At 43.7% G+C, this 23348-nt stretch overlaps 1 protein-coding gene across 6 annotated transcripts in view; it reads right to left on the bottom strand.

The window, feature by feature from the left end:
• Nucleotides 1-13079, bottom strand: part of LOC139580158 (histone acetyltransferase p300-like) — a 56300-nt gene extending 43221 nt beyond the window's left edge. For 4 of the 6 annotated variants that reach the window (XM_071408700.1, XM_071408702.1, XM_071408703.1 and 1 more), the window contains exons 1-2: nucleotides 4319-4773; nucleotides 1340-1938 (exon numbers count right to left, since the gene is read on the bottom strand). In XM_071408700.1, coding sequence (XP_071264801.1) covers nucleotides 1340-1938; nucleotides 4319-4412 — 693 coding nt within the window. In that variant the 5' untranslated portion in view covers nucleotides 4413-4773. The other 2 variants (XM_071408706.1, XM_071408705.1) reach the window with 2 other exon arrangements.
• Between the last annotated feature and the right edge of the window lie 10269 nt (nucleotides 13080-23348).

Below are 23348 nucleotides of genomic sequence, written 5' to 3'. Positions count from 1 at the left end.
GTGTGGATAGTTCCTTACTAATTAATGACCTTAATCAAGTACAATGGAGGATCGAAAACACGCAGACACTTGGCCCTCCGTGGAATGAGTATGACACGTGTGGTTTAAACAAAGCATATTGGATTGAGAAAAATAGTGAAATAAATTGGCATAAATTTGAACAGTTTTTATATGCAATGTGTTAGAAAATGTGTTTAAAACACTTGAATTGTATTTCTTCAGACTGAGAGTGGTCCTGTTAAATGAGCACGACCCCGGGGATATTAATCACTAAGTGTGAAAAACAGTAATGGGAGAAAAACGTAAATCGATAGTTACATATGGAGATAATATTTTATGGTATATCGTATTGTTTTGACAACGCAATATTATTTTTGTGCCAGTTTCCTATACCTGCACCAAAAAGCCAGTATTTTTCCTTCATAGTTTGTTCTCAATCTTTTAAATAGGGAGCCAATTTGTTTTGGGCACTTATTTCCATAACTGATCAAAACTTGTTCTCATGACTCTCGCTTGACACTCTGCAGCAGTGGTTGGAACATTGAATCGCAATACATATAGAATCGTGAGATTCAAAAGACATATCGGCACCTAAGTATCATGATAATATCGTATCGCCAAGTCTCTGGAAATTTGCAGCCCCAGTGAAGACCATTAAAGCTAAAAGAACAACCATCTCCCTTTCACCACAAATCAACTTCTCCGCCACGCCGTTTACACACCAATTAAAAGCAACTACTTCTAAAGAGAGACAACGTACTTAGTTTCAAATCAATTAGCAGCAGGTAACATTAGTGGGTTCAATTAAATCATTAATGATGGCTCAGAACAGGCAGACCAATTATCACTCCACCATGCCACGGTTGCCCCACATTTCATGTTGACATGTTGGAATAAGACGACCACTGATAATCAAGGGCTTCCACGTGGCTCCCAATTTGTAGTAATGTCTGGTTGCTCGCGAGGGCTAGGGGTTAATCGAATGACTTCATAATTTCGCTTCCTCCCTCCACATCCCAGGCATGCACTCTACTAGTCTTCCTCCTCCCTGACAGAGCCTTTAACTACACACAGCTTTAGATCTCTAAAACCCAAATAATTTGAATTGTACATTCTTAAACCTTGATTAAAACATCCTTAATATATGAATAATGACAACTGCTCTTTTAACCTGTTTTTGTGAATAAACTGTTGAATTTTAACATTGTGTAGGCAAAAATAACCACATGCAGCTTTCTTGGTCAGGATGGCTTAAAGATGCCCATCTCAATGTCCTTAAACTAAAGAATAGGCAAATTAAAAACATCTCCGCTCTCTTGTCTGAAGGGTCCATACATACCTTGTTCAGTGCTCCAGGTTGCTGTACTCTGAGTCCAGCCTGTCCCCCGGCCCCCTGCTGCTGCAGAGTCTCAGCCAGCATGTTACTGCTCCCCCCCATCCCCTGGTTCGAGAAGCTCATCCTGGGGGATCCGTTCATCACCGGCCCCCCCATCATGGCTTGCTGCTGCTGCTGTCCGTTGCCCTTCTGGGCCCCAATCATGCCCCTGTTCATGGCACCCACCATCCCCACCTGCTGCTGCATCATGCTGGCCTGCTGCTGGGGTGAGAGGTGTTGCTGCTGGCCCATGCCCTGGGGCCCAGGGGATACCTTCATGTTCCCCAGGTGGCCCATGCTGGCCCCGCCTGGGCTGCCCACCACACCCTGGCCCTGCTGTGTGGAGGCATGTGGAGCGCCTGATCGAAGGAGCTCGGAGAGTTGCTTGTGCTTGGCCACTGCGTCCTGGCCACCCCCTCCTCCAGGGCCCAGGCCCATCCCACCTCCTCCCCCCAGACTGGTGTGCAGCTGGCTGAGGTCCCCTCCGTTGACCAAGCCCAACTCAGAGGAATTGATGAGCTCGTCAGGGAGGTCGTGCTCCAGGTCGAACAACGAGCCGAAATCTGTGCAGGGAGGGAGAAAACATGAGTACGGAGAAAAAGAGCAAGTGGGGGATTGTGAACATAAGGAAAGAGAAAAAAGTGAAAAGGAGAGAAATAGAGGTGTGCCAGGGTACATTTCTGGCATAACAATAAGTGACTATTAACAAAACCAATTCCAGTGCACTGTATTCAAACAGTCATACATGGTCGCATCAAAGGTGGTGCCCAATCGGCATAGCCTGAGAACTACATTTGTATAATGAGGAAAAGCAATGCTTTGAAATGAAGGTGGCCGCTCAAACAGACACTCTCCCACACACACACACACAGTGGCTGGCCTCGGACGGTCTGTGCCAGACCGCGAGTGTGATTTAGCACAGCGCAGACAGAGCTTTACACACAGAGTGACAGATGGGCCTCGACACTGCGTTAACACCACACAGAGAGCCAGGTTCATAGAGACCCTCTGGACACAGAGAGCCAGTGTCATGTTCAGTAGGTAACAAATGGGAGAAAACCATCTTGAAACTGAGAAAAACAGAGGGGCCTCGACACTGCGGGTCGAGGCCCCTAACGGGAAGTTGTCCATTTCAAAACATTTTGCAAAGCTGTGCCAGAGTATTGAACACAACCCAGGGGTAAGACTGAGCGTCACAAAATTATACCAATTGTCAAGAAAAAGCTTTTCTTCTTTGTTGTGCTATATTCAGGGGTTCCATGCCTTCTAACAAAGAAGCCCCCCCACTGACATTGTCACCCGCTGAAACCTTGAGATGCTCTCAAACAGAAAGCAGTTCATTGTGTCTCACCTGAAGACATAAGTCACGTAAGTTTCTGTAGTGTCCATCCAATTTGCAAATGCAGGCCTCGTTTTGATATGCACTGAATATTGGGGTACAGAATGCCTGCAAGTTGCAACAATTTAAAAAAACGTTTTTTAAATAACTAAAGAATTTATGAATTGCTATAGGCCTACAGGACCTTCCCTGGAGAAATTGGACAGCCACAGCATTCTCTTAACACTACGAGAGAAAAAATATATCAAAAGAGCAGTACAGGCACGGGATTATTTCCTGTTATTAAGTACCTTGGGACGTCAAAGTATTTTCTGTCAAGTGGCTGACTTTAGCATGTACTGTTTGCTAATATATGGGCAATGGGAGGCAGTAGCTCGCTAGCAATGCAATGACAAAATTAACTAACAGTTTCAAGTCCAATTTCAAACTACTACTCGCTAGCTATTTAGCATCTGCAGAAGGCCATCTAAACATATCACAGTGGTAAATCCTGTGGCCCAGTTCTATGTTTGACCACTGCAATTTTACGTTTTTGTATAGGTTGTTAGCCTTAGTCCTCCAGTCTCTGCCACACATCTTCAGAAAAACTAGTTAATGACAATTTGAACATAATCACTCATTCAGCAAGCTAGCTACATGGGCCTGCTGCAGTAGTAGCTAGCTATGTAATTAACATCGTTAGCTAGCTAGTCATCGTTAATAAAACTAAGTTAGCTTAGTGGGAAACATGTAACGTTAACAAGTATCCAGGTGAACGAAACTTCACCAATTAGTTTGCTAACTACCGTTATCGTTTGTTATATATATAGTTAACGTTAATTAACTAACTTTATTAAATACTATCTTTGAGGAGGTAAAAACGTCAGTGTTGCAGTTAACTGTTAACCTTAGTTGGTGTGCTTACGGGCTAGCTAACGCGTTAGCATTGAATGGCGATGAGAGCTTTGTCACAACTCGCTTTGAAAGTTCGCTAGCGAACTGACTAAAGAGCTCACTAGCAACCTAAAAAATAACTAGTTAGCAAAGTAAGTTACTTGGCTAGGCGAATTAGCCAATTTACTTGTAAACGAGTTGAACGATGTGTTTCATTGATTGCCACTTAGCTGAATTAGCCACCTCATTTAGTATAAAATGTTTTTAAAACCATTTGCCACACCGATCACTACAGTAGCTAGCTAACGTTAGCTAGTTACTTAAAAATAGTTAGCTAGCTAACATTAGCTAGCGAGTTCTGTGTCGCTTAAAGGAAAGCGTCCTTGTCAATCTCGGGGATAATAATTTAAAATAATGTTTGCCGTATTGGCATAACATCTTAAACTGACAGTATTTATTACCTAAATGCTAACGACAAATAATGTAGCAAACTACCCATGCAGCAAGCCCCGTATTCGTAACTAGTTAGCCAGCGTTCATCGTAGTGCTGAAATTACTACTAGCCTACTGCTATGCAAGTCCGACACACACATTCGCTAGCTAGCGCGACAAAAACAGTGGGCAATTACACGGCCCCTTTTCCTTCCGAATAATACCACAATAATTGAAAATACTACAAAATAAACAAAAAAAACAATACCCCTAACAAAAAAAGATCTAACAATATTTACCGTTTCCATCGCTGGCGGAGGCAGAAAGTGCCGGAGAGGATAGTTTAGGCCTCTTGGCTGAAGGCGGGCCAGAGTCCAGAACGTTCTCGGCCATATTTTTTCGAATTAAAAATATATACGGAATCCACAACCGGAGACGTTTTCACGTATTTTGAACCTTAATTTTCTTTTTGATTCCACAATTGTGACTTTTCCCCCTCCTTTTGGGGAAGTCCCGTGTAAAAAAAATACTCCTTAACTGGGTTCGCCTCTCGATTTCAGCTTCGGCGTATCAACCCCCTCCCTAGTCTGATTTTTTGTTCTTTATAAATTGCCAGCGGAGGAGGAGGGGGGTCGGTATGGGAGACACACGTAGCGGCTCTCCTCTAAACTCATATAACGTTAGCCTCATTTGATGCGAGAAAATTGTCCCAAGGTTTATCTTCCATGATTGTACACGACCGTCATTTCTGCCACCCTTACCATAAGGTGAACATAAATGTCGGGTAGCAAACCCTTGTTGGTTGTGGTGTGGTGTGGTCGCGGGCGAAGAGGTGATGCGAAAAAATATACCAGCGCAGCTGCAATTTTTTGGGAATAGAATAGCCTATTATCGACAGGGTCTGGGAAAATGCAATTGATGAAAATTGTATTTCAATAGCCTATATGTTGCAATGCAACACAAATATGACAATGTATCTGGTTAAATCAGAATTGCAACTGCATGCATGGTGGTAAATGATGGATATGCTATCAAAGCATCTGAAATACCATGTAACCATATAATTCGGAATTAGAACACTTTAATAGGATCTCTATGTTTGCACCATGCAACAACTTACACTATATATACGAAAGTATGTGGACACCCATTCAAATTAGTGGAGTCGGCTATTTCAGCCCCACCCGTTTGCTGACAGGTGTATAAAATCAGGCACACAGCCATGCAATCACCATAGACAAATATTGGCAATAGAATGGCCTTACTGAAGAGCTCAGTGAATTTCAATGTCATAGGATGTCACTTTTCCAACAAGTCAGTTCGGTCAAATTTCTGCCCTGCTAGAACTGCCCCGGTCAACTGTAACTGCTGTTATTGGGAAGTAGAAATGTCTCGGAGCAACAACGGTTCAGCCGTTGTAGGCCACACAAGCTTACAGAACGGGACCACCGAGGGCTGTAGCGCGTAAAAATCGTCTGTCCTCAGTTGCAGCACTCACTACCAAGTTCCAAACTGCCTCTGTGGAAGCAACATCAGCACAAGCACTGTTCGTCTGGTGCTTCATGAAATGGGTTTCCATGACCGAGCAGCCATACTTCACCATCTGTCAGTCCGACGGACAAATCTGGGTTTGGCGGAAGCCAGGAGAATGCTACCTGCCCCAATGCATAGTGCCAGCCTTAAAGGTTGGTGGAGGAAGAATAATGGTCTGGGGCTGTTTATCACGGTTTGGGCTATGTCGCTTAGTACCAGTGAAGGGAAATCTTAACGCTACAGCATACAATGACATTATAGCCGATTCTGTGCTTCCAACTTTGTGGCAACAGTTTGGGGAAGGCCTTTTTCCTGTTTTAGCATGACAATGCCCCTGTGCACAAAGTGAGATACATACAGAAACGGTTTGTTGAGATTGGTGTGGAAGAACCTGACTGGCCTGCACAGAGCCCTGACCTCAACCCCATCAAACACCTTTGGGTTGAATTGGATCTCTGACTGCGAGCCAAGCCTAATCGCCCAACATCAGTGCCCGACCTCATTAATGCTCTTGTGGCTGAATGGAAGCAAGTCCCCGCAGCAATGTTCCAATATCTAGTGGAAAGCCTTCCCAGAAGAGTGGAGGCTGTTATAGCAGCAATCGGGGGACCAACTCCATATTAATGCCCATGATTTTGGAATGAGATGTTCGATGAGCAGGTGTCCACATACTTTTGGTCATGTAGTGTGGATCTCTAATATAAGCTGATCAGCGTGCTGATCAAGCTAATCAGGGAGCTAACGCAAGTCTTCTGGGTCCAGACAAGGCTACTCATCACAGCTCACCAAACCACCGATCCGGTCTGTAACATATTCTTATCCTCTTCTCTCCACAGCGGTGTGTGAGATGTGTGGTTTCATTGGGAGCGGAGACACCTTCTTTTCCAAGACCAAGCGTTTCTGCAGCGTCTCCTGCTCCAGAGCCTACTCCTCCAACTGCAAGAAGTCCTCTATCCTGGCACGGCTGCAGGTGAGAGAGAGAAGCAAGGCACAGGTGATGATCGACCTCCAAGTACAAAATGTCTTTCTGTGTGTACAGGTGGTGAGGCTAGATTTGTATAGACTTTATACTGTATAGCCATTTATATAGCAACACCCTTTTCTCCACTCCTTGTTCTATTTTCTAAAGGGAACCCCCCCCCACCAAGAAAGCCAAGGTGCTGACTTAGACTGCCTGGTACCCCCAGATGGGGAACATGATCGCCTCTCTGGGCAATAGTCAGGACAATAGCTCCAGCTCTACTGGACAGGATGGTGAGACCACTTAGAGGGCTTTTCCATTGCTGGGTTTTTACACAGGTGTTTGACCTAAAGACTCTTGTGTTTCTATTGTGGAAAAGCCACATTATTGACAGACACATACATAGACTGTTAGTTAAAACATCACACCATTGTAGCCAGGAAGGAAAATACTCTCAATAATTTTATGTAAGTTACAAGATGTGAAACATTTAGTTCCTCTCTGAGACTTGTCCAGTATTATCATCCCCTTTCCCTCTTGCTATATAGTTGCAGCAACAGGAAGCTTTGACTGGGGTGCTTAGTGGAGGAGAGAGGCTCTGTCGCTGGTTCAGACATGTGAGTCTTCCTCTGATCTTATCTTAACCTATACCATACAGAAATTTGATTAGCAAAACCTTTAGTATGTTAACCCGAGAGTCGATCTAATTCGTTATTTTTTAAAATCCCCATCAAAATCTGTCCATTTAAGCTACAGAAATCCACTGCATTCGCCGATGTCGCCCTTCCGCATCTGTGGTGAAAGGTAGCAGAGCTAGAACGGTGTTAGTTAGATCGAGACATCCCGAAAACCGGCCTTCACACGAAAACGTCTGTTAAGACCCCTCAACGGAAAGATGAGACTCTCACGAACACGTACGTGTTGGTTGTTTTGCCTCACAATACTAGTCTGTCGGTAGCCCAGTTAAAAAATGAATGGAAGTACTCTGCATTCGGAAAGTATTCAGACCTTTGTTACGTTACAGCCTTATTCTAAAATTGATTAAATTGTCCCCCCCCTAAATCTACATACAATACCCCATAATGAAAAAGCAAAAACAGGTTTTTAGATCTTTTTGCAAACATATCAAAAATAAAAAATGGATAATCACATTGACATGTGTTCAGACCCTTTACTTTGTACTTTGTTGAAGCACCTTTGGCAGCAATTACACCCTCAAGTCTTCTTGGGTATGACGCTACAAGCGTGGCACACCTGTATTTGGAGTTTCTCCCATTCTTCTCTGCAGATCCTCTCATGCTGTCAGGATGGCTGTGGAGCGTCACTGCACAGCTATTTTCAGGTTTCTCCAGAGATGTTCGATCGGGTGCAAGTCTGGGTTCTGGCTGGGCCACTCAAGGATATTTAGAGACTTGTCCCGAAGCCACTCCTGTGTTGTCTTGGCTGTGTGCTTAGGGTTGTTGTCCTGTTGGAAGGTGAACCTTTGCCCCAGTCTGAGGTCCTGACGGCTCTGGAGCAGGTTTTCATCAAGGATCTCTCGGTACTTTGCTCTGTTCATCTTTCCCTCGATCCTGACTAGTCTCCGAGTCCCTGCCGCTGAAAAACATCCCCACTGCATGATGCTGCCATCACCATGCTTCACCGTAGGGATGGTATTGGCCAGGTGATGAGCTGTGCCTGGTTTCTAACAGACCAGATAATCTTCTTTCTCATGGTCTGAGATTCCTTTCGGTGCCTTTTGGCAAACTCCAAGCGGGCTGTCATGTGCCTTTTACTGAGGAGTGGCTTCCGTCTGGCCACTACCATAAAGGCCTGATTGGTGGAGTGCTGCAGAGATGGTTGTCCTTCTGCAAGGTCCTCCAATCTCCACAGAGAAACTCTGGAGCTCTGTCAGAATGACCATTGGGTTCTTGTTCACTTCCCTGACCAAGGCCCTTCTCCCCCAATTGCTCAGCTTGGCCGGGTAGCCAGCTCTAGGAAGAGTCTCGGTGGTTCCAAACTTATTCCATCTAAGAATGATGGAGGCCACTGCGTTCTTGGGGACCTTCAATGCTGCAAAAGTTTTTTTGGTACCCTTCCCCAGATATGTGCCTTGACACAATCCTGTCTCAGAGCTCTACAGACAATTCCTTCGACCTCGTGGCTTGGCTTTTGCTCTGACATGTGTAACAGTTTAACTTTACGTCCGTCCCCTCGCCCCGACCCGGGCGCGAACCAGGGACCCTCTGCACACATCAACAACAGTCACCCACAAAGCATCGTTAACAGGGCTCCGGGCAGCCGAGCGGAAATGGAGGAAAACTCGCCTCCCTGCGGACCTGGCATCCTTTCACTCCCTCCTCTCTACATTCTCCTCTTCTGTCTCTGCTGCTAAAGCCACTTTCTACCACTCTAAATTCCAAGCATCTGCCTCTAACCCTAGGAAGCTCTTTGCCACCTTCTCCTCCCTCCTGAATCCTCCTCCCCCTCCTCCTCCCTCTCTGCGGATGACTTCGTCAACCATTTTGAAAAGAAGGTCGACGACATCCGATCCTCGTTTGCTAAGTCAAACGACACCGCTGGTTCTGCTCACACTGCCCTACCCTGTGCTTTGACCTCTTTCTCCCCTCTCTCTCCAGATGAAATCTCGCGTCTTGTGACGGCCGGCCGCCCAACAACCTGCCCGCTTGACCCTATCCCCTCCTCTCTTCTCCAGACCATTTCCGGAGACCTTCTCCCTTACCTCACCTCGCTCATCAACTCATCCTTGACCGCTGGCTACGTCCCTTCCGTCTTCAAGAGAGCGAGAGTTGCACCCCTTCTGAAAAAACCTACACTCGATCCCTCCGATGTCAACAACTACAGACCAGTATCCCTTTCTTTTCTCTCCAAAACTCTTGAACGTGCCGTCCTTGGCCAGCTCTCCTGCTATCTCTCTCAGAATGACCTTCTTGATCCAAATCAGTCAGGTTTCAAGACTAGTCATTCAACTGAGACTGCTCTTCTCTGTGTCACGGAGGCGCTCCGCACTGCTAAAGCTAACTCTCTCTCCTCTGCTCTCATCCTTCTAGACCTATCGGCTGCCTTTGATACTGTGAACCATCAGATTCTCCTCTCCACCCTCTCCGAGCTGGGCATCTCCGGCGCGGCCCACGCTTGGATTGCGTCCTACCTGACAGGTCGCTCCTACCAGGTGGCGTGGCGAGAATCTGTCTCCGCACCACGTGCTCTCACCACTGGTGTCCCCCAGGGCTCTGTTCTAGGCCCTCTCCTATTCTCGCTATACACCAAGTCACTTGGCTCTGTCATATCCTCACATGGTCTCTCCTATCATTGCTATGCAGACGCCACACAATTAATCTTCTCCTTTCCCCCCTCTGATAACCAGGTGGCGAATCGCATCTCTGCATGTCTGGCAGACATATCAGTGTGGATGACGGATCACCACCTCAAGCTGAACCTCGGCAAGACGGAGCTGCTCTTCCTCCCGGGGAAGGACTGCCCGTTCCATGATCTCGCCATCACGGTTGACAACTCCATTGTGTCCTCCTCCCAGAGTGCTAAGAACCTTGGCGTGATCCTGGACAACACCCTGTCGTTCTCAACTCACATCAAGGCGGTGACCCGTTCCTGTAGGTTCATGCTCTACAACATTCGCAGAGTACGACACTGCCTCACACAGGAAGCGGCGCAGGTCCTAATCCAGGCACTTGTCATCTCCCGTCTGGATTACTACAACTCGCTGTTGGCTGGGCTCCCTGCCTGTGCTATTAAACCCCTACAACTCATCCAGAACGCCGCAGCCCGTCTGGTGTTCAACCTTCCCAAGTTCTCTCACGTCACCCCGCTCCTCCGCTCTCTCCACTGGCTTCCAGTTGAAGCTCGCATCCGCTACAAGACCATGGTGCTTGCCTACGGAGCTGTGAGGGGAATGGCACCTCCGTACCTTCAGGCTCTGATCAGGCCCTACACCCAAACAAGGGCACTGCGTTCATCCACCTCTGGCCTGCTCGCCTCCCTACCTCTGAGGAAGTACAGTTCCCGCTCAGCCCAGTCAAAACTGTTCGCTGCTCTGGCACCCCAATGGTGGAACAAACTCCCTCACGACGCCAGGTCAGCGGAGTCAATCACCACCTTCCGGAGACACCTGAAACCCCACCTCTTTAAGGAATACCTAGGATAGGATAAAGTAATCCTTCTAACCCCCCCCTCCCCCTTAAAAGAGTTAGATGCACTATTGTAAAGTGGTTGTTCCACTGGATATCATAAGGTGAATGCACCAATTTGTAAGTCGCTCTGGATAAGAGCGTCTGCTAAATGACTTAAATGTAAATGTTACCCATCGCTCCACAAAAGCCGCGGCCCTTGCAGAGCAAGGGGAACCACTACTTCTAGGTTTCAGAGCAAGTGACGTAACCGACTGAAAGGCTGCTAGCGCACACCACCGCTAACTAGCTAGCCATTTCACATCGGTTACACATGCACTGTCAACTGTGGGACCTTATATAGACAGGTGTGCCTTTCCAAAACATGTCCAATCAATTGAATTTACCACAGGTGGACTCCAATCAAGTTGTAGGAACATCTCAAGGATGATCAATGGAAACAGAATGCATCTGCTCTCAATTTTGAGTCTCATATTAAAGGGTCTGTAAATAATAAATAGTTATGTAAATACAGTATTTCTGATATTTTTTTATTTTTATTCAATAACTGTTCGCTTTCTCATTATGGAGTATTGTGTGTAGATTGATGAGGAACAATTTTTATTAGTCATTTTAGAATAAGGCTGTAACGTAACACAATGTGGAAAAAGAGAAGGGGTCTGAATACTTTCCGAATGCACTGTATTATTGAGATCAATCTTTTTGGGAGCCCAGATAATTGATTTATAAATCCCATCATTGGATGGTTCGTGACTTGGGTTTGGCAAGGGACTTCATAGGCCAGCATAGCTGACCTAAGTTGTAAATATAAAAAAAGGAGTTGCATGGTAATGTATGTGTCTTTCAAATCTTGGAAGGTTCTCAAGCCATTACTGTCCATGATATTTGCAAGGATATGGATTCCACATGTGTACCATTGAGGTTATGCAAAACCTTCAGATCACAAGGCATTATTGTGAAATATTGGAGTATGGGCATGCCATTTTGATTCCCAGTTACATTGTTTGAAATTTTTGCAGCAAATAGAGATTGTGTGAGCAGAAATGGGACCAAAGCATAGTTTACATTGTTTAACAGATATATCAGTGAAGACCACCTCTTCCATGGCAATAGGATACACTGTATTTCTCTCTATACCTCAGCCAGTTGGTGGAATAATCATGTCTAAACCAATTTAGGATCGGACAAAATTCTAGTGCCTGGAAATACCATTTTAAAGTTTGGTACGGATAGTCCCCCTACGTCTTTCTATTTTGTAATTTTATCCGGGATCGCTTACCTTGCAATATACATTTTGAAACCACAATATGGATTTTTTTCTCAATAGTAAGAAGGGGGAGACAAAGGAAGGATTTAACTACATCAATTCAACCGTGGCAATATATTCATTTTGACAATTGATATGCTGCCGGTTAAAGCAACTGGGACGTTAGTAGGCTTGGGCGGTATAACTTGTATATCGGGGTATTTGGAAAAAGCCACGGGATGGGTTTAACACCGTCAACTATTTATTTTGACGTTTTTAAATCCATTTGAATTACCTGCAGTCAACTTGTGCAATTCTTTAGGACAGTGGTTCCCAAACTGGGGCGCGCAGTTTTTTTATTGAGTTACTCAGCCCGGCTTTAAACTTACTCTTCAAAGTTGTAATAGTAGAATTTCAAAATTGTTTAGTGCATCAGTTTTCCTCTTGTCACGTCAGTCATTGCATACCTTAGAAAGCTATTTATAACTCGTCAGAAATGTCCAGATCAACTAGCCAATGTCAGCTAACATTTTTATTTATTTAGGTTTCTTAGCCCATAGATATTGTTGTACATTTTTGCTTTAGAACTGCAACATTTTCTTTGCACTCCATGACAAAATGTGTAGAAATGCAGAAAAGTATGCTTTAAACATGCAAAATTATCTCTACCAACGAGAGCTGTGAACAGTTTGCCCATATAAATAGACGCGTGGGATGTTCCCAAATGCTGGAAGGGAAAACGTTTTGGCACCCCCGCTTTAGGTGACAATGTGACAGGTGACATTTCACCTGTCACATTATTTAATGTTATGAAGATTACCATAGTTTCCCAGAACAGTTGAGTCAGTGTCACGCGTTCGTTTGTAAATAGCACAACGCGAGAAAGCAGCAGGTGAGTCCAAAGCATTCTTTATCTATCGGCAAGTCCCTGTTGTGCCGCGCACATGAGGTGATAAAGTTACACTTGTATGCAATGCAAATATTTTGTACTGAAATCAGATATCTTATAATGGCTTCCATACTCACCGAAAATGATTCGTTAGCTATTGACTATGCTTGTATAACTTTATGAGCTGGAATTGACAGTCTTAGCAATTTGTTATTTTTCCGCTTGTTAGCATTTATCTAACAGCGTCTGTGATTTCGCTATTAGTTTGTGCAAATTTTGCTAGCATTCTGGTAATTGAGACCCAATTGTATTTTCTTGCTTTTATTGCGCCTCTTGTGTGCTATGCCGGTAATACCCTAAATCCTGGTATGAGAGAAGGAAGGCATGACGATTTTGAAAATCTGGATACCGGCCAAGTCTAGATGTTAGTTATCTACTGAGGTCGGATTGAATTGATTTGAGCGTTGTGTTAAAGTTTCTGGCAATGGGTTTATCTAAGGAAGGAAATATATAGACTAACGGTCAAAAGTTTTAGAACACCTACTCATTCAAAGGTTTTTCTTGCTTTTTACTATTTTCTACATTGTAGAATAATACTGAAGACATCAAAACTATGGGTTAACACATGGAATAATGTGGTAACCCAAAAAGTGTTAAACAAATCCAAATATATGAAGCTGGTTGAGAGAATGTTAGAGTGCAAAGCTGACATCAAGGCAAAAGTTGGCAAATTTTTTTTAACACTTTTTTTGTTGTTGGTTACTACATGATTTCATATGTGTTATTTCATGGTGTTAATGTCTTCACAATTTTTCTACAATGTAGAAAATGTAAAAAATAAAGAAAAACCCTTGAATGATTAGGTGTACTAAAACGTTGACTGGTAGTGTGTGTGTGTGTGTGTGTGTATATATATGAATGTATGTATGTATATATACACACACTACCGGTCAACGTAGCCACGTTGACATCAACTATATATATATAGTTGATGTCAGAAGTTTACATACACTTAGGTTGGAGTCATTTAAAACTCGTTTTTCAACAGGTCCATAAATTTCTTGCTAACAAACTATAGTTTTGGCAAGTCGGTTAGGACATCTACTTTGTGCATGACAAGTAATATTTCCAACAATTGTTTACAGACAGATTATTTCACTTATAATTCACTGTATCACAATTCCAGTGGGTCAGACTGTGCCTTTAAGCAACTTGGAAAATTCCAGAAAATGATGTCATGGCTATAGAGGCTTCTGATAGGCTAATTGAAATCATTTGAGTCAATTGTAGGTGTACCTGTGGATGTATTTCAAGGCCTACCTTCAAACTCAGTGCTTCTTTGCTTGACATCATTGGAAAAATCAGCCAAGACCTGAAAAATTGTAGACCTTCACAAGTCTGGTTCATTCTTGGGAGCAATTTCCAAATGCCTGAAGGTACCACATTCATCTTTACAAACAATAGTACGCAAGTATAAACACCATGGGACCACTCAGCCGTCATACCGCTCAGGAAGGAGACACGTTCTGTCTCCTAGAGAATAACGTACTTTAGTGTGAAAAGTGCAAATAAATCCCAGAACAACAGCAAAGGACCTTGTGAAGATGCTGGAGGAAACAGGTACAAAAGTATCTATATCCACAGTAAAACGAGTCCTATATCGACATAACCTGAAAGATCAATCAGCAAGGAAGAAGCCACTGCTCCAAAACCGCCATAAAAAAAGCCAGACCAAGGTTTGCAACTGCGCATGGGGACAAATATCGTACTTTTTTGGAGAAATGTCCTCTGGTCTGAGGAAACAAAAATAGAACTGTTTGGCCATAATGACCATTGTTATGTTAGGAGGAAAAAGGGGGATGTTTGAAAGCCGAAGAACACCATCCCAACCGTGAAGCATGGGGGTGGCAGCATCATGTTGTGGTAGTGCTTTGCTGCAGGAGGGACTGGTGCACTTCACAAAATAGATGGCATCATGAGGTAAGAAAATTATGTGGCTATATTGAAGCAACATCTCAAGTCATCAGTCAGGAAGTTAAAGCTTGGTTGCAAATGGGTCTTCCAAATGGACAATGAGCCCACGCATACTTCCAAAGTTGTGGCAAAATGGCTTTAGGACAACAAAGTCAAGGTATCGGAGTGGCCATCACAAAGCCCTGACCTCCATCCTATAGAAAGTGTATGGGCAGAACTAAAAAAAGCATGTGCAAGCAAGGAGGCCTACAAACCTGACTCGGTTACACCAGCTCTGTCAGGCGGAATGGGCCATAATTCACCCAACTTATTGTGGGAAGCTTGTGGAAGGCCACTTGAAATGTTTGACCCAAGTTAAACAATTTAAAGGCAATGCTACCAAATACGAATTGAGTGTATGTAAATTTCTGACCCACTGGGAATGTGATGAAATAAATAAAAGCTGAAATAAATCACTACTATTATTCTGACATTTCACATTCTTAAAATAAAGTGGTGATCCTAACTGACCTAAGACAGGGACATTTTTACAAAGATTAAATGTCAGGAATTGTGAAACTGAGTTTAAATATATTTGACTAAGGTGTATGTAAACTTCTGACTTCAAGTGTGTGTGTGTATGTATGTATGTATGTATGTATGTATATATATAAATAAATGTTTGGGATACCATAAATAGAGATGTAGTTCTTATCGGGGTCTTGAGGCAGAAGGGCAGATTTGGTTAGATTTATTTTAGAACTTGAGATGGAGCTGAATTTGATCTTCAAAGCGTTTTGGAGGGATTGAGATACTTTATCTGGACAATGTAAGATATTATTGGTGTAATAATGAGATGAGAGTCCCATAGAATTGAGAGATAGTGTAATTTCTTTCGTTTGTCGAATTGAGAGATAGTGTAATTTCTTTCGTTTGTCGAATTGCCTGGGCCAGGGGCTCCATAGAGGATAAAAAATAGCAGAGGTGAAATGGGATCACCCTGCCTGCTTTAATTGTGCTCCTAGATTTATTTGTGTGTTTCTACATTTCTATTTAGGAGCACATCATGTAGTCCTTGTAAAAAAAAATGTCAGTGTAGAGCCCTGAACTGTCATGTTGTATAATGATTGGAGACAGATGCAGGAATGCGTCATAGGGTTTTTTATTTTCTCCACCCAAACAGAAGAGCGAGGTGTAAATCTCTAAAGAATACACGGGACGAGACCCGTAAAACAAGTGCACAATAACACGTTGCATGGAAGCCGATACAATAGCACAGGTACTCACATGACCAAAGGACATGGTAACAAGGACAATGAGGAACAGAGGGCACATATACACACATACTAATCAGGGGGAACGGGAACCAGGTGTGCGTAATGAGACAAGACAGTCCGGGGTTGGTGGTAATGAATCCAGTTCAGTGACGCCTAGAAGGCCGGTGACGTAGACCTCCTGAGCTGGTGAACCGAATGTACAACAGTACCGGGGGGGATCCGTGACTTGAACTCCGGGCCGGAACTACGTATGAGGACAACGAGGTCCGGACATCCGTCATTTTTTTCTATGTATAATTTTGGAACTCCGTCGGGGTCTCGCCTTACTGTTAGAATAGTTAGAATAGTAGAATACAAAAGGTCAAATTTCGTAACTTAGTTGTGCATCAGTAGTTTTCATCTTGTTATATGACACTAACAGTCACCCAATTTGCTCATGTCAGTAAAACAAATGTAGATAGGTAAATTATTTTAGTCACACTCAGATATCATATTAACATTGCATAAATCAAAATGAATTATGCCATTGCTGTAAAACTGCAAAATAATGTGTTCTGTAAAGCAAACTAATGTTTACTTTTTGTTAATATTTTTTTCTGCTAACAGATCCCTCTTTATACGTATTCAATTATCTCCAGACCGCACTAAGACCCTGGTTACGGCGCTGCCTGAACTATAATAATAAATAAGCCTTATCACTCAGCATTTTGTGGCAGGGCAGGCACTTTGCTGATTATTGATCTAGTTGTAGAACTGTTGATCTGTTTTTACTATTGCATCATGTATCTAAATTATTTATTATAACATACATTGTTGAAAAGATGCAGGTCACAAAAATGAAATGAAATTCAGCAATATACCACATTACTTTGTGGCGAAATCCTGCACTTAAGTGCGCTGCCACTTTAAGAGCTCATGAGCAGTAGGAAGGAGGAGATAAAAGAGCTCGTTAAGCTCTATTGGAGAGGAGCTATTGATTGGCGCGACAGTTTTTGTTGTGTGCTATGCTGCAGAGGTTTTTTTGTTTGTCTTCAGCGTATGTGGTTGTACAGTGTTTGGATCAATCCTCGGTGTGATCGCTCGACGACGTGGTTGTTCTCATTTGGGACCACGATGGTTATGGATCAAATGGATTAGTAGCAACATTTGTTGCGAAGCGTTCAACTACAACCCAACATACCATCGGACAGTCAGACCGGATACCTGCAACCTCAAGACCACAGCTAAGCCCTCTCTTGTTCCCTTTCTCTCTTTCTCTTCACGCTATGTTCCAGTGCTTTACACTGCAACCGACTCTATTTCCTAAGTACATTGAAGTTTCATTGGAGCTGGACTAGTGTGTATATGAACACCACACATTCATACCCTCTGCACTCCTTCCCAGGAAGAAAATACAAACTATTGCAAATCCTCTGTGTGATGACTGGGTTCATTTGTTATTGTATGAAGTTGCTATTTATTTGCTCTGCCATTATTGTTATATGAGGTATGTTTGGTGGGGTTACCAAGAATTGTGGAAGGACTGTGATGTGATGTGTGATCTATAGGGTGTGTATTCTTTTTCTCTCCGCTGGCTATCTGGTCAACAGGCTACACTCTAGGCAGTCTCTTCTGTTGATGTGTGTGGGTCTGGTAGTGGTACTCGCTGTTCTACTATTCTTTTCTTTCGGCAGGGTTAATACCTGCCTGGCGCCCGAACAAAATCTTCTTTACCTTTCTCTAATTAATACCGCTACAACTTCATACTAGTAATACATTTATTGTTTTAGAAACATTACAAAGCATGCTCAGCCATTTAAAAAAAAAAAATAATAATAATAAATTGCAACTATGGCAGAAACAAAATTTTGGCTGGTTAAAAAAATCTGAGTGGCTAGTATTTTTGATCTACCTGTCACAGTGGCTGGTGGACCAAAAAGTACATTTCCCACCCTGATCCCAACCCTGCAGGTGCAACTATGTGCCCAGTGGGATGACATCACAGTGGGGTTAAAGGTGGAGGTCCTGAATACCAGTGCCATCCTGGCTAGTAAGGTTTAATGGATCGCCAGCATCAGCCAAATACACTGAAACTGACTGATCTGAAATGGCACCCTTTCCATATACAGTGTACAACTTTTGAGTGCATTACACGGGGAGCAATGTTCCATTTTAGGAATCATACTGAGACCTCAACTTGATGTTTAATGTCAAGTACTGTATGTTACAGTTTACCTCTCTGTGGTCTAGCTCTCCCTCCCTCTGTTTTCCAGGCTACAAAGCTCGGTTGAGGTAATGGGGCTTTGTGGAGGACAGCAGCCTGGGCTCTGGAGACATGTACCCCATCGGATGGTGTGCCATGACTGGCAAGCTGCAGGTGCCACCATAGGGTGAGTGACCTCCACAATAAAGAGCATTATAGGTATTAACATTTCAGGTGAAATGTCAGTAAAAACAAACAAGTGTATGTGTGTATATATATATCACACACACAGTTGAAGTCGGAAGATTACATACACCTTAACCAAATACATTTAAACTCAGTTTTTCACAATTCCTGACATTTAATCCTAGTAAAAATGTCCTGTCATATGAAACGTCAGAATAATAGTAAAGAGAATGATATATTTTATTTAAGCTTTTATTTCTTTACATGCTACCAAATACTAATTGAGTGTATTGCCTTTAAATTGTTTAACTTGGGTCAAATGTTTCGGGTAGCCTTCCACAAGCTTCCCACAATAAGTTGGGTGAATTTTGGCCCATTCCTCCTGACAGAGCTGGTGTAACTGAGTCAGGTTTGTAAGCCTCCTTGCTCGCACACGCTTTTTCAGTTCTGCCCGCAAATTTTCTATAGGATTGAGGTCAGGGCTTTGTTATGGCCACTCCAATGCCTTGACTTTGTTGTCCTAAAGCCATTTTGCCACAACTTTGGGGTCATTGTCCATTTGGAAGACCCATTTGCGACCAAGCTTTAACTTCCTGACTGATGTCTTGAGATGTTGCTTCAATATATCCACATAATTTTCCTACCTCATGATGCCATCTATTTTGTGAAGTGCACCAGTCCCTCCTGCAGCAAAGCACCCCCACAACATGATGCTGCCACCCCCGTGCTTCACGGTTGGGATGGTGTTCTTTGGCTTGCAAGCCTCCCCCTTTTTCCTCCAAACATAACGACGGTCATTATGGCCAAACAGTTCTATTTTTGTTTCATCAGACCAGAGGACATTTGCTGGAGGTTATTTTGCAGGGCTCTGGCAGTGCTCCTCCTTGCACAAAGGCGGAGGTAGCGGTCCTGCTGCTGGGTTGTTGCCCTCCTACGGCCTCCTCCACGTCTCCTGATGTACTGGCCTGTCTCCTGGTAGCACCTCCATGCTCTGGACACTACGCTGACAGACACAGCAAACCTTCTTGCCACAGCTCGCATTGATGTGCCATCCTGGATGAGCTGCACTACCTGAGCCACTTGTGTGGGTTGTAGACTCCGTCTCATGCTACCACGAGTGAAAGCACCGCCAGCATTCAAAAGTGACCAAAACATCAGCCAGGAAGCATAGGAACTGAGAAGTGGTCTGTGGTCACCACCTGCAGAACCACTCCTTTATTGGAGGTGTCTTGCTAATTGCCTATAATTTCCACCTTTTGTCTATTCCATTTGCACAACAGCATGTGACATTTATTGTCAATCAGTGTTGCTTCCTAAGTGGACAGTTTGATTTCACAGAAGTGTGATTGACTTGGAGTTACATTGTGTTGTTTAAGTGTTCCCTTTATTTTTTTGAGCAGTGTACATCCACAGGTACAGCTCCAACAGACTCAAAATTATGTCAATTAGCCTATCAGAAGCTTCTAAAGCCATGACATCATTTTCTGGAATTTTCCAAGCTGTTTAAAGGCACAGTCAACTTAGTGTATGTAAACTTCTGACCCACTGGAATTGTGATACAGTGAAATAATCTGTCTGTAAACAATTGTTGGGAAAATTACTTGTCATGCACAAAGTAGATGTCCTAACCAACTTGCCAAAACTATAGTTGGTTAACAAGAAATTTGTGGAGTGGTTGAAAAATTAGTTTTAATGACTCCAACATAAGCGTATGTAAACTTACGACTTCAACTGTATATATATATCTCAGCAAAAATAGAAATATCCTCTCACTGTCAACTGCGTTTATTTTCAGCAAACTTAACATGTGTAAATATTTGTATGAACATAGCAAGATTCAACAACTGAGACATAAACTGAACAAGTTCCACAGACATGTGACTAACAAATTGAATAATGTGTCCCTGAAAAAAGGGGGGGTCAAAATCAAAAGTAACAGTCTATCTGGTGTGGCCACCAGCTGCATTAAGTACTGCAGTGCATCTCCTCCTCATGGACTGCACCAGATTTGCCAGTTCTTGCTGTGAGATGTTACCCCACTCTTCCACCAAGGCACCTGCAAGTTCCCGGACATTTATGTGGGGAATGGCCCCAGCCCTCAACCTCCGACCCAACATGTCCCAGATGTGTCCGATGATGCTGTGACACACTGCCCCAGACCATGACGGACCCTCCACCTCCAAATCAATCCCACTCCAGAGTACAGGCCTCGGTGTAACGCTCATTCCTTCGATGATAAACACAAATCCGACCATCACCCCTGGTGAGACAAAAACGCAACTCGTCAGTGAAGAGCACTTTTTGCCAGTCCTGTCTGGTCCAGCGATGGTGAGTTTGGCGACGTTGTTGCTGGTGATGTCTGGTGAGGACCTGCCTTACAACAGGCCTACAAGCCCTCAGTCCAGCCTCTCTCAGCCTATTGCGAACAATCTGAGCACTGATGGAGGGATTGTGAATTCCTGGTGTAACTCGGGCAGTTGTCATCCTGTACCTGTCTTGCAGGTGTGATGTTCGGATGTACCGATCCTGTGCAGGTGTTGTTACACGTGGTCTGCCACTGCGATGACGATCAGCTGTCCTCCCTGTAGCGCCGTCTTAGGCGTCGCACAGTACGGACATTGCAATTTATTGCCCTGGCCACATCTGCAGTCCTCATGCCTCCTTGCAGCATGCCTAAGGCACATTCACGCAGATGAGCAGGGACCCTGGGCATCTTTGTTTTGGTGTTTTTCAGAGTCAGTAGAAAGGCCTCTTTAGTGTCCTTAGTTTTCATAACTCTGACCTTAATTACCTACCGTCTGTAAGCTGTTAGTGTCTTAACAACCGTTCCACAGGTGCATGTTCATTAATTGTTTATGGTTCATTGAAAAAGCATGGGAAACGGTGTTTAAAACCTTTGCAATGAAGATCTGTGAAAGACAGGGTCCTGAACAAGGGACGTTTCTTTTTTGCTGAGATATATATATATATATATATATAGTACTCTATAAATAAAAATGTGTGGAAGAGCAAGCTTTTTTTAAGCAGTATCTGACTGCAGTATCACGGGGGCTTTAAGCAGTGTTGTGTCATTAATGGTGAAGACTGTTATTTTATCAAATCAATTCTCTGTAATTATTATTACGTGATTAAACTAATCATGTACATTTAATTAACTGGGAAGTCGGGGCACCACGGAAAATCTTCAGATTACAAAGTTATAATTTTCCAAATATAACTCTAGATATTTTAATATCTGATCAATTAGTCTATCAATGAATTATTCTTTACCCTTACGCGAGTCTCATTTCAAGCGTTGTAGAATTCTTGGTTATCCGCACGAACCCAGCCTAAACTATGAATCATCCATACACACTTAAAAATCACACAATGTGATTTTCTGGATTTTTGTATTAGATTCCGTCTCTCACAGTTGAAGTGTACCTATGATAAAAATTACAGACCTCTACATGCTATGTAAGTAGAATTGTGCGCGAGTATCCCTTTGTCTTAGTGTGAAACTCTCTCCATACTGCATGGCCAGGGAGAGTCTCTTTACGGAATTTATGACGTGGGGGTTAAGTTGTAAAACTGCCCCCCCCCCCCCCCCCCTAACAGGAGAGGGGGGTTGTTCACATCTCTGCTAGCCAATTCACTGAAAGGGCTAGCGTCATGACAGTTGTGTCCCCTTTCTAGCTTTGCACTAGAGCATTCCAGACTGGAAGGAGTACCTGATGAACCGGCTGGAACTCTGCCTGTGGATTTGTATATGAAAGTAACACTTGTGACAAACATACTGCCTTTTCTCTGTGATAAAACCAACCAAATTACCGCTGCCCCTTTTTTCTCTAATGACCTTTCCTTCTCTCTCACACACACACACACACACACACACACACACACACACAGCTGGCAGAGTGTATGAAGGGTCTGTTCCGTACTGGAATGCATGTGGTGGACCGGACTCTGGTGAGCCTGGACGCGACTGGTGGTTGTGGACACTGTAACCGGGGGCCACCTCAAACTTGTCTATGATGACGGGGAGCAGGAGGCCCATGGGGAGCCCCTCTCTGACTTCTGGTGTCATATGTGGAGTCCCCTACTGCACCCAGTGGTCTGGTCCAGCAAATTGGGCCATGTCATCAGACCAACTGGTACGTGATTAAACCAAACGGTACACTGTTTTTTAAAATAAAGTTGAACATTGATGATTAACTTTTTCCCCCAAACATTGACCACCCAACATTCCGTAAGGTGTACTGTGACAGCCCCATGCTGTTTAAGAAGGTCAGTGTATAGACTGATCAGATGAATCAATATCTATCTATATAGATGGCACTTTGGCATGGCAACAAACTTATACCAGAGTCGGCGGCTTAAGAAGCACAAATAGAGCGCAACATCCGTGTGGCCGCTATACACAAGGTAACAGGAGATAACAGGAGTTCGCTATAATGGCTACTTCTAGCTAGCAGACTAGTGATTCAACCTGATGAAACAGGTCTCTTTCTGTCTCAGGTGCTGTTGGATGGCTACCTCATGGTGGGCATTGATGGCATAGGTGATGGGTCTGACTGATTCTGCTACCATACTATCTTCCATGCGATACTACCCAAGGGATACTGCTAAAAGCACAACATACAGCTCACACCACCCCCTGGTAATATCCTACTCTCTCTCTCCCCTACTTTCTCGATCTCTTCCTATTTCTTGTTGCTCTGGTTTACTTTTCTGGGCAAACGCCACCTGCTCGGTGAATCTATGATAAGAATGAAGTCAGTGGTTCCCTATGCTATGTCATATCGCTTACACAAGTGGGATATTCATCTTCTCCACCAGGCCATGACTGGAAAACCTTCAACTGGGCCATATACCTGGAGGAGAAGGGAACCATAGCTGCACCAGTATGGCTCTTCAACACATTTTTATCTACCAAGTATCATACAGGTGCCCAGCTTACAGTATATAGACTTATGAG

Source organism: Salvelinus alpinus, chromosome 7 (genome assembly GCF_045679555.1).
Source record: "Salvelinus alpinus chromosome 7, SLU_Salpinus.1, whole genome shotgun sequence".
NCBI classification, from domain to species: domain Eukaryota; kingdom Metazoa; phylum Chordata; class Actinopteri; order Salmoniformes; family Salmonidae; genus Salvelinus; species Salvelinus alpinus.
The sequence above is the reverse complement of the archived record's forward strand: the minus strand, read 5'-3'. Positions and strand labels throughout refer to the sequence as shown.